Source organism: Trichomycterus rosablanca, chromosome 26, assembly GCF_030014385.1.
Source record: "Trichomycterus rosablanca isolate fTriRos1 chromosome 26, fTriRos1.hap1, whole genome shotgun sequence".
Taxonomy (NCBI): Eukaryota; Metazoa; Chordata; class Actinopteri; order Siluriformes; family Trichomycteridae; genus Trichomycterus; species Trichomycterus rosablanca.
The window spans coordinates 5735982-5751988 of record NC_086013.1 but is presented as its reverse complement, the minus strand read 5'-3'; the positions used below and the strand labels follow the sequence as shown (position 1 = coordinate 5751988).

General features: G+C 42.8%; 1 protein-coding gene across 2 annotated transcripts; it reads left to right on the top strand.

The window, feature by feature from the left end:
- Nucleotides 1–1749: 1749 nt before the first annotated feature.
- Nucleotides 1750–13754, top strand: spag8 (sperm associated antigen 8). Of its 2 annotated transcripts, XM_062988763.1 has the most exons (7): nucleotides 1750–1931; nucleotides 3700–3835; nucleotides 5576–5621; nucleotides 8316–8430; nucleotides 9914–10101; nucleotides 10286–10348; nucleotides 11731–11886. In XM_062988763.1, exons 1-6 carry the CDS (start codon nucleotides 1899–1901, stop codon nucleotides 10338–10340), a joined length of 573 nt encoding a protein of 190 aa, XP_062844833.1. In that variant the 5' UTR covers nucleotides 1750–1898; the 3' UTR covers nucleotides 10341–10348; nucleotides 11731–11886. The 2 variants fall into 2 exon arrangements, with proteins under 2 accessions (XP_062844833.1, XP_062844834.1); XM_062988764.1 differs by lacking the exon at nucleotides 9914–10101 and having other exon boundaries at nucleotides 11731–13754.
- The last annotated feature ends 2253 nt before the right edge of the window (nucleotides 13755–16007 follow it).

Sequence of the window (16007 nt, the reverse complement as noted above, 5' to 3'; positions counted from 1 at the left end):
GATGAAACCAAAATGGAACTTTTTGGTAAAAACTCAACTCGTCGTGTTTGGAGGAAGAAGAATGCTGAGTTGCACACCATACCTACTGTGAAGCATGGGGGTGGAAACATCATGCTTTGGGGCTGTTTTTCTGCAAAGGGGACAGGACGACTGATCCGTGTTAAGGGAAGAATGAACGGGGCCATGTATCGTGAGATTTTTAGCCAAAACCTCCTTCCATCAGTGAGAGCATTGAAGATGGAACGTGGCTGGGTCTTCCAGCATGACAATGATCCCAAACACACTGCTCGGGCAACGAAGGAGTGGCTCCGTAAAAAGCATTTCAAGGTCCTGGAGTGGCCTAGCCAGTCTCCAGACCTCAACCCCATAGAAAATGTGTGGAGTCCGTGTTGCCCAGCGACAGCCCCAAAACATCACTGCTCTAGAGGAGATCTGCATGGAGGAATGGGCCAAAATACCAGCTACAGTGTGTGCAAACCTGGTGAAGACTTACAGGAAACGTTTGACCTCTGTCATTGCCAACAAAGGTTATGTTACAAAGTATTGAGTTGAAATTTTGTTATTGACCAAATACTTATTTTCCACCATAATTTACAAATAAATTCTTTAAAAATCCTACAATGTGATTTCCTGGATTTTTTTTCTCATTTTGTCTCTCATAGTTGAAGTGTACCTATGATGAAAATTACAGACCTCTCTCATCTTTCTAAGTAGGAGAACCTGCACAATCAGTGGCTGACTAAATACTTTTTGGCCCCACTGTACATACACACACACACACACACACACTTAGACTGTGACACGTAATCACTCACATATACACACACACACTCATACACAAACTTACATGCACATACACTAACACGCACACTCACACACACACACACACACACACACACACACACACATACATAAATCCACATACACTTGCACATAGACATACATACACCAACACACTTAGATTCTGACACACAATCATGCTTACTCACACACACAGGCGCATACATACGCATGCTCACACATACGTACACACACAGCGGATTAACATGTAAGGCCATCAAGGATGGGTCGTGGTTCACCACTTTGTGCCAAACTTTGTGAGAGAAATGTCAGTCAAATAAAAGACAATGTTTATCATCATAAAATTGCAAAGAATGTGGGTGATTGGGGGATCATGAAAAGATTCAGGGAGTCATCAGAAATTTTGATGTGTATTGTGCATGACCATCAACACAGAGTCCTCAGTACTCAAGCATTGCTTGAGTGACCGCCACGCTACCGAGATGGACATAGCCACATGGACTTGGGAGTACTTCGGAAAATCATTGTCATTTAGCACAGTCCGCCGCTGCATCAGGAAATGCAGCCTGAAACTGTATTTTGCAAAGAGAAAGCCATATATTAATTTTGCACAGAAGCGCCGATGAGTTCTCTGGGCTTAAAGTCATCTGAGATGGACCAAAAGACCAAAAGTGGACATTTGTTTTGTGGTCAGACGAGTCGTCACACTTATATTAGTGTGTATTCTGTACAAATGTGCTACACACTTTTTAATAGGAGTAATACTAGTCTATGGAATCAAGCTGTAAAACTTAACATTGTTTATTTTTAAATACTAATACAAATGTGTATAAGGCAGTAAAAATTACAGTTAAAAGTTAAAATAATAATGAGTTTTATCAACCTAGTTCTTCTACTGCCTGGTGATGCGAAAGATGTGCCTGTTGTTTTTGTTTACGTTCACCATGGCAACGCATGCTGAGGCGGAAGGATATACATGCAACTTGTTTGGCACGTTAAGTTAAACTACTTTATTTAAGTTTAAAATTAAAAATAAGGTGCTAATTAAAAAGCGCTTTGATAAAATAGTCATTTCAATACATTTCTCTGGGATTAACATGGAAAACACACCGGCGAACTGGGCGGAAGAGGTGAGTGGTTTGCCAGGGCTATCGTACGGTCACAGTGTTCCGTACATGTAGCGTGCAGTAGATTTGACCTTTATTAACTTGTATTTATTACATTCTGCTCACTAAAATAAATATATGAAAATAAATACCCCTGTCAACTCTTCAGTCTTAGAATAAAGGGACATTCAGTTTAAAAATTGACAATGCAGACTGTTTGTTTATTAGGATTTTACACTTTTGTTACATACATGACAGAAACAGTAGTTACTCATCACACAAGGTTCATCAATTCACAAGTTTATTGTCAAACAAAGTCTTGGACAATTTAGTGTCTCCAATTCACCTCACTTGCATGTCTTTGGTTTGTGGAATGAAACCGGAGCACCCGGAGGAAACCCACACGGACACGGGACGAACATGCAAACTCCACACAGAAATGACCCGGACCGAGGATCGAACCCAGGACCTACCGAGCCACTGTGCCGCCCGACAATGCCGACTGAATTCTGTGACCTGAGTGCATCAGTACGCTGTGTTCACACCTAGCTGTTTATACATTATATACACGATAAGGACAAACTATATAAACACCTGATTTTGAGCTTGATAAACATCCTATTCCAAAATGAAGTCAATATGAAGTTGCTCCCACCTCCTTTGCGGCCATAACAGCCTCCACTCCACACCGCTGGAGTTCCTCAACTCGCATGCTATGTATTTTATATAAATGATTTTAAACACCTTTGGGCAGTGGGTGTGACTAAAACAGCCAGACAATTATAGTTAGAAAGGCTGTCCACATACGTTTGGGTATTTAGTGTGTAATAGCATAAGCCATGCTTGATATAGTTTAATATATTCTGTTTGTATTGGAGGAGTGTTTTTCTATTTTTTTGGATGTAATATGTGTTTCTGAAAGTTGTCTAACTAGAATGAGACTAAACTTACAGTAATTGCTGCTTTCTAGAGTTACTGCATATTTCTAAAGCTACATGATTTCAGATTATGCACAAAACATATTATTTTGAAATAATAAATATCAGTTATCTCACAACTTTTACCATCAAAGTGAAGCAGTCAACTTAAAGCTTTTATAGTGAAGACATGGGCAAAATTCTGTACACTTAAAAACTAAAAATTCTAAAAAAAAAAAAAAAAGGATTGTTGGTAATTGGTCCATGTTATGAAACTGAAGCCCAGCTGGGTTGTGCAATACGACACCAGTTTGAAGCACAAGAGCAAGTTCCCATTTAAATGGTTAGAAGGGAACACATCAGTTCAGTTACACAACATGTTGTAAAATAATCTTTAACAGCTAGTTCATATTCAGTGTGGCTCAATTAAAGCAATTCCACAAAGAAAAGTGGGCTGAAATACCTCCACAGCAATGAGCAATACTGATCTCCAGCTATATTAACAACCAGTCGCCCCTGGACCTTGCTCAAGGGCCCTATAGTGGCTGCATGGCAGAGCTGGGATTCGAATTCCCAACCTTTCAGTTGATAGCCCAAAGCTCTATCCACTAGGCTACCACTGTCTCAAAAAAATAGGCTTACAGCCCTCAGTATTCCCAGGTGGTCTCCCATCTAGGTACTGACTGAACAACATTTCAGTCAGGTACAGGTTAGAAAAGGCAGAATTTTTTTTTTTTAAATACATGACATCAAGATAAGTCTGAACAAGGCTACAGAACAGACCTCTTACGTCTTGCTATTTTTGCAGCGTTTATTCTTACAACCTCATTCAAATGTCAATAAAAAGCATGACTAGTCTCCTCTGTGTGTTTAAGAGGGCGACTGCATTGCAGGACAACACTGGGCCCAGATCACAAATCCACAAAAATGGACACAGTGGCACAGTGCATGGAGAACGTACTCTGAAAGTGGCTTTCACCGACCCCAAAGGCACACGAATAAGACAGAAAGGTAAACACTATAGCTGTTTTTATTCATTTGTATTTTGCTTATAATCTGCGTTAATTTTTTGATCGTCATGTCTTAAGTGCCTCATTAAGACACAGATTGTCTGTGATTATGTATATTTATATAAATTACAGTGCACCAGGGAGTTCTTACTACATTTGTTGCATCGGATTTCACCTTAGACCCTAAAACATCTGCTAGGAATACACACAGTATTCCTAATCTTAAAGCGTTTCCACTACACTTATTGCTACCGGATGTATAACATCATTTATTCATTCATTCATTGTCTGTTTTACCACCGCTTTACTCTTGTCAGGGTCATGGTGGGTGCAGATCACTGGGCAAAGTGTAGGAAACACCCTGGATAGGTCGCCACTCCATCACAGGATAAACACACACAAGCAATAGGGGCAATTTTGTATCTCCAGTGTACCTGACTGCATGTCTTTAGACTGTGGGAGGAAACCGGAGTTCCCAGAGAACATGCAAACTCCACACAGAAAGGACCTTCTTTATCGCTTATCCAATCAGGGTCGCGGGGGGTGCAGGGGCCTATCCCAGCTTTTCAATGGGCGCAAGGCACACAGTAACACCCTGGACAGGGCGCCTGTCCATCGCAGGGCAGACACACATACACACACACACACCCATTCACCTGTAGGGCAATTCAGTGTCTCCAATTAACCTGACTGCATGTTTTTGGACTGTGGGCAGAAACCGGAGCCCACAGAGGAAAACCACGCAGACACAGGGAGAACATGCAAACTCCACACAGAAAGGACCCGGACCGCCCCGCCTGGGGATCGAACCCAGGACGTTCTTGCTGTGAGGCGACAGTGCTACCCACCAAGCCCCAGTGCTCCCCTTTTTATAAAATCGATAATATATTGGAATTCCTACTAATTAAATCACTCATTCACTTTGTAAGCTGCTTATCCTTATCAGGGTCATGGGGGGTGCTGAAGCCTTTCCCAGCTCCCAATGGGCGCGAGGCACACAGAAACACCTTGGACAGGGCGCCAATTCATCATAGTGCAAACACACACACACATCTATTTTTTAGTATAGATTCTAATTTTAGTATCTCCAGTTGACTTGACTGCATGTCTTTGGATCGTGGGAGGAAACCCACACAGACACGGGGAGAACATGCAAACTCCACATAGAAAGGACCCAGATCACTCCACCTGGGAATCAAACCCAGGACCTTTTTGCTGTGAGGCTACAGTGCTACCCACCGAGCCAACATGCCGCCCCTGTATGAAATCAGTTATATCTAACAAACGCTATGCTTTCAACCTCAGGGATTAATTGGAAGTCTCACTCACAGCTGCTTATCCTGATCAGGGTCATGGGGGGTGCTGAAGCCTTTCCCAGCTCTCAATGGGCGCAAGGCACACAGAAACACCCTGGACAGGGCGCCAGACCATCACAGTGCAAACACACACACACTTCTAAGGGCAATTTTAGTATCTCCAGTTGACCTGAGTGCATGTCTGTGGATCGTAGGAGGAAACCCACACAGACACGGGGAGAACATGCAAACTCTGCACAGAAAGAACCCAGATCACTCTACCTGGGAATCAAACCCAGGACCTTCTTCTCAGTTCTACTTGCCAGCCCTGTTGAACCACCACTAACCAAGAGAAATATTAAAGCAACAAACACCTACAAGTCTTTTGTGATCATGTACACTGATAAGACTCCCATTATTTACACTGTGTCTGTGTTGTATTCTAGGATTACGTGCTGAGCTGTTGGAGAAGCACCTTATCAAAAGCATAAGGTAATGATCCGAACAGGACTTCGGTTGACTGAGGAAATAGGACAGATTACCTCATCCTGTCTGAAGAGATGCTTTAGCAGCCTCCCACACTTCCTGTTACAGCTAGACAAAACAGGGGGTGAATTATGATGGATTTCAGTCTTGGTCACTTTTCATAGTTCAGTTCCGACACGTGGGCAGCAGCCGTATGCATCGTGTCACCTACACTTTGACAAGTGCAGTGCAGATCAGCACTGTGTACGGAGAGACACACCCTGACAGCACTCTTTTCCCATCTCTGTGCAGGCACAATCAATCAGCCAGCAGAAGTCATAGTTGCATCAGTCATGAGAGAGTCCCTATCCTTTTTAAATATCCCACCCCTATCTGAACAACAGGCCAATCGTCGTTCATGTGTCCGCTCAGCCCAGCTGGCAGGCAGCTCTGGTTCCAGCATGTGTTTTTACCATTGCGCCACCTGAGCGGCCGTTCAATTAAAGGGGTTAATTAGCCTTAACCTTAGCTGACACATTTTGGACAGAAACTAACCTGTTGGAGCATTGCTGTACCATTTTTAGGGAGGGATTTCTTAAAAATTTTTTTTGCTTCATGGTCTTTGAAATGATCATCATAGCTTTAGAGCCATCATGAAGCAGAAATTTAAACGATAAACGGCCCCCCGGAAACAAGTGTTTTATTCTATATATATATATATATATATATATATACAGTATATACCTGTATATACTGTATATATTTATCCTGACTTTTAACACGTCCAGTTGCCCGATTGTGTCATTATTCCTCTCCACCAATGCCGATCCGCACTCAGATTGAGGAGAACGAAGCTAACCCACGCCCCCTCGGACACAAGGGCAGCAGCCGTATGCATCTTGTCACCTACACTTTGACGAGTGCAGTGCAGATCAGCACTGTGTACGGAGAGACACACCCTGACAGCACTCTTTTCCCATCTCTGTGCAGGCGCCATCAATCAGCCAGCAGAGTCATAATTGCATCAGTCAAATATCCCACCCCTATCTGAACAACAGGCCGATCGTTGTTTAAGCGGCTGCTCGGCCCAGCCGGCAGGCAGAGCTGAGACTCGATACGATGTATTCGAGATCCCGGCTCTGGTTCCAGCGTGTGTTTTTACTGCTGCGCCACCTGAGCGACAGGACACAAGTATTTAACATTGTTTTCTTTGTAATTTAACATATTTCCAGTGCATATACGCCGTATGATCAAAAGTATTTGGACACCTCACCATGAGCTTGTTGGAAATCCCATTTCAAAACCAAATGGTATTAAAATACAGTGACCTTGATGTGATAATAACGTTTCAGCTATAATAACAGCCATTCTTCTGAGAAGGCTTCTTACAAGACTTTGAAGGAGGTCTGTGGAAATTCGTGCCCATTCAGTCAAAAGAGCATTGTATGCCTAGGCACTAATGTTGGTCAAGAAAGACTCAGTTGGATAGCACCTTGGACGACACTTTATGTCTTTGAAAGCGCTTAATAAATAAACATGACTTGACTGTGTAGGCTACTGGAGAATCTTTGAACCAAGCTTTTTTCATGTCTTTGTAGACTTTGCTTTGTGCACGGTGGCACAGTCTTGCTGGAACATGAAAGGCCCTTCCCTACTGTAGGTCCCTACTGTAGGTACACTGATCAGCCATAACATTAAAACCACCTTCTTGTTTCTACACTCACTGTCCATTTTATATAGAAGCACTTTGTAGTTCGACAATTACTGTCTGTAGTCCATCTGTTTCTACGCATACATGTTTAGCCTGCTTTCACCCTGTTCTTCAATGGTCAGGACCCCCACAGAGCAGGTATTGGTGGTGGTGGATGATTCTCAGCACTGCAGTGACACTAACATGGTGGTGGTGTGTTAGTGTGTGTTATGCGGGTATGAGTGGATCAGACACAGCAGCGCTGCTGGAGTTTTTAAATACCATGTCCACTCACTGTCCACTCTATTAGACACTTCTGACTATTTGGTCCACCTTGTAGATGTAATGTCAGAGACGATCGCTCATCTATTGCTGCTGTTTGAGTTGGTCATCTTCTAGACCTTGATCAGTGGTCACAGGACCATGCCCACGGGGCGCTGTTGGCTGGATGTTTTTGGCTGGTGGACTATTCTCAGTCCAGCAGTGACAGTGAGGTGTTTGAAGACTCCATCAGCACAACACACACTAACACACCACCACCATGTCAGTGTCACTGCAGTGCTGAGAATGATCCACCACCCAAATAATACCTGCTCTGTGGTGGTCCTGACCATTGAAGAACAGCATAAAAGGGGGCTAACAAAGCATGCAGAGAAACAGATGGACTACAGTCAGTAATTGTAGAACTGTAGCTGATAAAATAAACAGTGAGTGTAGAAACAAGGAGGTGGTTTTAATTGTTGTGGCTGAAATACATTCATTCAAAAATTAGAAGGGGTGTCTCAATACTTCTGTCCATATAGAGTATTTTGTTAGCCTGTGCATTGACCTCCACTATGGACCAGCCTTAATAAAGCACCTAGCCATCTGCCTAATCTCACCATGCATCACAGCACCAATCCCAGTAGTCCAGTCTGCACTCCTACATACCTCTATAAAACAGAAACTCAGTCATATTTCGACTCAGTGATTTTAAAGACAGAAGGTTGGAGTCATTTTGAGTTCATTTCAAACTGAGCTCTGTCTTACAGTGAGCAGATAAAAGCAGAGCTCAACCCTGAGCCTCCAGCCCCCGAGTTGTGCTCTGTAACAAGAACCGATTACGCAGCGGAGGGCTTCCGATTCGTCCGACCAGCGCCGTCCGCGGTGAGTCACTGCACTTAGTGTTCGTTATGTTGTACAGAACGATGACATTTCATTTGCATTATATTCAGTAAAACCTGGTAAAGTACAGACATGGATGAAATAACCAGATACTTTTGTATTTTAATAATCTGCTATAAAGTAGGGTCTGTGCACTTACAGTCCTGAATGGTTTCTGGTAATTGTGGGTCATTTAGTTTCTTAAGGAAATACACAGAAACGTCTGTATTTCAAATAAGTAAATCTATTAATGTTTAATGATTGAAGAACCCATAGAAAGAGCTTAACCTGAGTCTGAGGTTTATTAAACATCAGGTTAATATACACTGATCAGCCATAACATTAAAACCACCTCCTTGTTTCCACACTCACTGTCCATTTTATCAGCTCCACTTACCATATAGAAGTACTTTGTAGTTCCACAATTACTGACTGTAGTCCATCTGTTTCTCTGCATGCTTTGTTAGCCCCCTTTCATGCTGTTCTTCAATGGTCGGGACCACTACAGGGCAGGTATTATTTGGGTGGTGGATCATTTTCAGCACTGCAGTGACACTGACATGGTGGTGGTGTGTTAGTGTGTGTTGTGCTGGTATGAGTGGATAAGACACAGCAGCGCTGCTGGAGTTTTTAAACACCTCACTGTCACTGCTGGACTGAGAATAGTCCACCAACCAAAAATATATACAGCCAACAGCAACCACTGATGAAGGTCTAGAAGATGACCAACTCAAACAGCAGCAATAGATGAGAGATCGTCTCTAACTTTACATCTACCAGGTGGACCAACTAGGTAGGAGTGTCTAATAGATTGGCCAGTGAGTGGACACGGTATTTAAAACCTCCAGCAGCGCTGCTGTGTCTGATCCACTCATACCAGCACAACATACACTAACACACCACCACCATGTCAGTGTCACTGCAGTGCTGAGAATGATCCACCACCTAAATAATACCTGCTCTGTAGTGGTCCTGACCATTGAAGAACAGGGTGAAAGCAGGTTAAAAAGCATGTAGAGAAACAGATGGACTACAGTCAGTAATTGTAGAACTTCAAAGTGCTTCTGTCTGGTAAGTGGAGCTGATAAAATGGACAGTGAGTGTAGAAACAAGGAGGTGGTTTTAGTGTTATGGCAGTTTAAAACAGAGGGATGTAGAAATAGTCCCTGTTTAGGGAAGTTTTAGCGTAGTGGTTAAGGTACTGGACTAGTAAGCAGAAGGGTGCTGGTTCAAACCCCACCACTAACAGGTTGCCACAGTTGAGCTCTTGAGCAAGGCCCTTAACCCTTTATTGCTTGGGCTGTATACTATAAGTCACTTTGGATAAGTGCTGTAAATGTAAATGTTTAGGAGGGTGATACAATTGGGTACAATTCACTGGGCGAAAGGTAGGAAACACCCAGGACAGGTCACCAGTCCATCACATGGAAAACGCACTCACACAAACACCTTCAATTCACCTAACCTGCATGTCTTTGGACTGTAGGAGGAAACTGGAGTTCCTAGAGGAAACCCTCACACACACTGGGAGAACATGCAAATTCCACACAGAAAGGACCGAACCTGCTCTACCTTGGAACCCACTGATACATACAGTATAGCAGTATTTATTACCATATGTGGACCAAGATTGACTTTTTCTCATCTTCTCCACACAAGCACAGTTATAAAAAGGTTTGATTGTGTACATGCTTGGAGTATTTTGATGATAATAGAGTTTATTTATGTAAGGAAAAATTTATATTATTGATATTGAATAAGGTGCTTACACATGTGCTTGAATAATAAATCTAATAATAGCTTGATTATTGTTATGCATGTAAACTGACACTGATATGTGTGACATTTGTGTTTTTAGGACCGTGACTACAAAACTGACCAGGCCATCACGTATTGGAGTGAAAACCAAATAAAGATTCAGGTAGTGTATTTAATATATATATATATATATACATTTGCAATTAAACTATTTAACCCCCTGGGTGGCACAATGGCTTGGAGGGTAGCACTGTCACCTCACAGCAAGAAGGCTCTGGGTTCTTTCTGTGTGGAGTTTGCACGTTCTCCCCGTGTCTGCGTGGGTTTCTTCGGTCCAGTCCAAAGACATGCAGTGAGGTGAAATTGTGAGGCAGTGAGGTGACAAAATTGTCCATGACTGTGTTTGACATTAAATGTGAACTTATGAATCTTGTGTAACCAGTAACTACCTGAATGTAACCAAAGTGTGTAAAACATGACATTAAAATCCCAATAAAAATAAAGAAATAAAAATAAATATAATAAATTAATATAAGGGCGGCCCGGTGGCTTAGTGGGTAGCACTGTCGCCTCACAGCAAGAAGGTCCTGGGTTCGGTCCCCAGGCTGGGCGGTCCGAGTCCTTTCTGTGCGGAGTTTGCATGTTCTCCCCGTGTCTGCGTGGGTTTCCTCTGGGAGCTCCGGTTTCCTCCCACAGTCCAAAAACATGCAGTCAGGTTAATTGGAGATACTGAATTTCCCTATAAGTGAATGGGTGTGTGTATGTGTGTCTGCCCTGCGATGGACTGGTGTTCCATCCAGGGTGTTACTGTCCCATGTCTCAGCTCCGGTTTCCTCCCACAGTCCAAATACATGCAGTCAGGTTAATTGGAGATACTAAAGTCCCCCTAGGTATTAGTGTGTGTGTGTGTGTGTGTGTGTGTGTGTGTGTGTGTGTGCGTGTGTGTGTGTGTTTGCCATGTGATGGACAGGTGACCTGTCCGGGGTGTTTCCTGCCTTTCACCCAGTGAATCAATCAATCCATCCATCCATTGTAACACTACACAGAAAGGACCCGGCCCGCTCCATCTGGGAATCAATCCCAGGACCTTTTCTCCCAATTATGCATAGTCAATTTGTTTTCCGCTGCTGGAGGATCCCTGATTGCAGTCGAGGTGTGTATATTGCTGCTCACACCTCCTCCGACCCGCACACAGCCCTTAGCAGAACCCTTTTACACCTATCTACTCTGCACAGACGTATCTCTATCTGCTAATCAGGGTCCTTACACAGCGTTTGAAGACCCCACCCACATAGTCCGGTCATCCCGCCCTAGCAGAGACGTGTCTGCTGCAGACACTGCCAGTTATGCTCGCTAGATGGCGCCCAGCTGACTGGTGGCAACGCCGAGTTTCAAGTGTGCTAGCGGAAAATCGCACTGCGCCACCTGGGCACCCCACAAAAACATTTTTACAGAAACTATTAGATTCATAAAGATTCAAATAAACAAGAGACTGTTGAGAAATATAAATATATGTTTTATTTTCTGTTTTTATTTACTTTACAGGGAGTGACAGCCATCAAAACCAGGGATAATCCCTTCAAGAAGAATGCCACCTTCAGCACACCTATCACCGAGTGCTTGGATGATCCCATTAACTTCCCTCCTGAGAGCTGACCTAATAAGAATATGAAAGAAATATAATTGATACTGTTCATTTCATTCATTTGTTTCTTACATTCACTTTGACTTTTATTTGATTGCAGACAGGATGAATATGACATATTTCATGTTTTATCTGCTCAACTTCATTTCATTTATTACTAAACATTCATTCCTGCATTTCAGGTCTGCAACACATTCCCAAAAAAATTGGGACAGTAAAGCATTTACCACTTTGTAATGTTGCCATTCCTTTTCACCACACTTAAAATACGTTTTTGCACAGAGGTGAAAGAGTGATTTAGTGTTTCAGCTTTTATTTTGTCTCATTCTTCCTGCAAACACGTCTTAAGATGTGTAACAGTACGGGGTCGTCATTGTCGCATTTTTCGTTTTAAAATTCTCCACACATTCTCTATTGGGGACAGGTCAGGACTGCAGGCAGGCCAGTCCAGTACCCGTTCCCTCTTCTTCCACAGCCGTGCCTTTGTAATGTGTGCAGCATGTGGTTTTGCATCGTCTTGTTGTAAGATGCATGGACGTCCCTGGAAAAGATGATGTTTTGAAGGCAGCACATGTTGCTCTAAGATCTCAATGTACTTTTCTGTATTAATGCTGCCATCACAGAAGTGTAAATGACCTTTTCCGAGGGCACTGACACAGCGCCATACCATGACAGACCCTGGCTTTTGGACTTGTTCCTGATAACAGTCTGGATGGTCCTTTTCATCTTTGGTCCAGAGCACACAGCATCCATTTTTTCCAAAAAAAGACCTGGAATGCTGATTCATCTGACTACAATACATGTTTCCACTGTGTGATGGTCCATCCTAGATGCCTCAAAGCCCAGAGAAGTTGATGATGCTTCTGGACATGGTTAACATAAGGCTTCTTGTTTGCACAGTAAAGTTTTAAGTGGCATTTGTGCATGTAACTCTGTATTGTAGTGCTTGACAAAGGTTTGCCAAAGTAATCCCTCACCCATGTGGTTCTATCAGCTATTGTTGAGTGGCGGTTCTTGATGCAGTGCCGTCTGAGGGATCGAAGATCACGGGCGTTCAGCTTAAGCTTGCACCCTTGGCCTTTACGCACTGAAATTCCTCCCGATTCCTTGGATCGTTTAATGATATTATGCACTGTAGAGGGAGAAATATGCAAATCCCTTCTAATCTTTTTTTGAGGTTCATTGTTTTTAAACATTTCAATCATTTTCTCACGCATTTGTTGACAAACTGGAGATCCTCTGATCATCTTTGCTCATCAAAGACTCAGCCTTTTCTGGATGCTGCTTTTGTACCAAACCATGATTACAATCAATTGTTTGGAATCACATAATTATTTAGTTTTTTCACCTCATTACTAGCCCTAAATTGCCCCCGTCCCAACTTTTTTTGGAATGTGTTGCAGGCCTGTAATTCAGGAATGGAGGTATATTAACAAATGTAATGAAGTTGAGCAGATAAAACATGAAATATCTCAGGTTCATCCTGTCTGCAATCAAATAAAAGTCAAAGTAAATGTACGGAACATTTGGGGTTGTATTTTCCCAAATCAGAAATAGCTCCATTAATCTTAAGAGACCAAACAAATGTCTAATCCGCTTTAAGCGAAAACTGTGTCGAAACACATTTCCATTTCAACCCAGACATGAAAAACCTTGTTATTAAAAGCAGAAAGGAACCTTCGTTATGTCGATAACACACAGCATCGGCTTCTTTTTAAACACAGCGGCGTATTTTCATATGGCTCGGCTATCGGGTCTGTGCTACCCTTTCATGCTTTCGCCAGAGTAGCCATGGCAACAAGTCATTTTTAGACTAGGTTCGTGCAGAATCCCCCCTTTTTTCTGAGTAGGATATGTAATCTGGAACATACAGGGATGAATTCATGTTCAAAATGCAAATTGTACAATAAAGGTAACCAACAGATTCGATTGTTCGTCATTATTTAAATGGAAATGTGTTGGGGCCGCAGTGCTTCAGCGACCCGGGTTAGATCCTCACATCTGGATAGTGATAGATATCCTTGTATCCGTATGGGTTTTCTCCCACAGTCCAATGACATGCAGTGGAGTTAATTGTAGTTAGAAAATTACCCTATGTGTGTGTGGCTGTCGTGAAAAGTGTTGCCTACCTTTAGCCCAGTGAATCGGACCCACTACCACCCTGAACCGGATAAAGCATGGCAAAACAGACAATGAATGGATGAACGTCTAATGCACCTGCAGGTTAGGGACCCACTTTTGGCCATGTTGGAGCACATCTGGATATTGTACGTGTAGTGTTTAAGGATCGTACTTTCTGTATTTGTACTCCTGTTTTCTCCTACAACCCAAAAACATGCCAGTAGATTGACTGTCTAATTTAAATTTCCCTTAGATGTAAACAGCTGTGTGTTGTCCGCTGATTGGTCGGTGCCTCGTCGTGCCTCTCGTGGTCATTGTTCACTGTGTAGGCTCCATCCCACCACTACCCTGTCCAGGATAATGATGACATTTAAAGACTTTAAACCAATAAAATACTGGTTTGTTTGCTTTCAAGCAAGGATAGAATAATAACAACAGTACAATATAACCTACCATTCACTTTTAAAACAGCTTTAATCCTTTTTGGAATGATTTTAAATCATTCTGAATGATCAAAACAAAATTCCTTCCTTTCTCACAACATCCCAGTATGAGCCACTTTCTCTTTTGGGACAGTGGTAGCCTAATGGGTAAAGCTTTGGGCTATCAATCTGAAGGTTGAGCGTTCAAATCCTGGCTCGGCCATGCTGCCACTGCTGGGCCAGGGGGTGCCGTGTGATGGCTGACCCTGCGCTCTGACCCCAGCTTCCAAACAAGCTGGGATACGTGGAAAAAGGTAATACATTTACATTTTTGGCATTTACCAGACGCTTTTATTTAAAGAGACTTACAGAAGTGCTTCCACAGTAAATATTCCCCTACTCTAGTTTCAGTAGACAACAATCGAAGGATACCAATCTGCTGAAATCCTCTTAAAACAAACTAAAAGTAAGTATATGATAGTTCTCAGCTTAAGTGCTTGGTAAAGATGTGATGAAGGTCTTTAATCGTCTTTTAAAGATGCTGAGAGACTCAGCTGTTTGAACAGAACCGACAGGGGAAGTTTGTTCCACCACTTGGGTGCTAATACAGAAAAGAACCTTGATGCTTGTCTTCCTTGAGTTCTGGGTGAAGGATCAGGACAAGTGAGACTAGTTTGGTGAGTTCTCTAAGGTAGCATTGTTTTAAAATTCAGGAGGGCAGCTACAGGAAGCCAGTGAAGAGAACGCAGTAGTGGGGTGATGTGGCAGTGCTCTAATTTTAGTTTGTTAATGTGGGAGGCATGAAAGGGCATGACTTTACTTTAGCAGTATGTACAGTGTATCACAAAAGTGAGTACACCCCTCACATTTCTGCAGATATTTAAGTATATCTTTTCATGGGACAACACTGACAAAATGACACTTTGACACAATGAAAAGTAGTCTGTGTGCAGCTTATATAACAGTATAAATTTATTCTTCCCTCAAAATAACTCAATATACAGCCATTAATGTCTAAACCACCGGCAACAAAAGTGAGTACACCCCTAAGAGAATACACCCCTAAATGTCCAAATTGAGCACTGCTTGTCATTTTCCCTCCAAAATGTCATGTGATTTGTTAGTGTTACTAGGTCTCAGGTGTGCATAGGGAGCAGTTGTGTTCAATTTAGTAGTACAGCTCTCACACTCTCTCATACTGGTCACTGAAAGTTCCAACATGGCACCTCATGGCAAAGAACTCTCTGAGGATCTTAAAAGACGAATTGTTGCGCTACATGAAGATGGCCAAGGCTACAAGAAGATTGCCAACACCCTAAAACTGAGCTGCAGCACAGTGGCCAAGATCATCCAGCGTTTTAAAAGAGCAGGGTCCACTCAGAACAGACCTCGCGTCGGTCGCCCAAAGAAGCTGAGTGCACGTGCTCAGCGTCACATCCAACTGCTGTCTTTGAAAGATAGGCGCAGGAGTGCTGTCAGCATTGCTGCAGAGATTGAAAAGGTGGGGGGTCAGCCTGTCAGTGCTCAGACCATACGCAGCACACTACATCAAATTGGTCTGCATGGCTGTCACCCCAGAAGGAAGCCTCTTCTGAAGTCTCTACACAAGAAAGCCTGCAAACAGTTTGCTGAAG

Coding starts and splice junctions, on each gene's coding strand:
- spag8 (XM_062988763.1), top strand. CDS start 1,899: ATGGAAAACACACCGGCGAACTGGGCGGAAGAG. Junction 1,932..3,699: donor CGGCGAACTGGGCGGAAGAG/GTGAGTGGTTTG, acceptor TGTGTGTTTAAG/AGGGCGACTGCATTGCAGGA. Junction 8,431..9,913: donor TCCGACCAGCGCCGTCCGCG/GTGAGTCACTGC, acceptor TTTGGACTGTAG/GAGGAAACTGGAGTTCCTAG.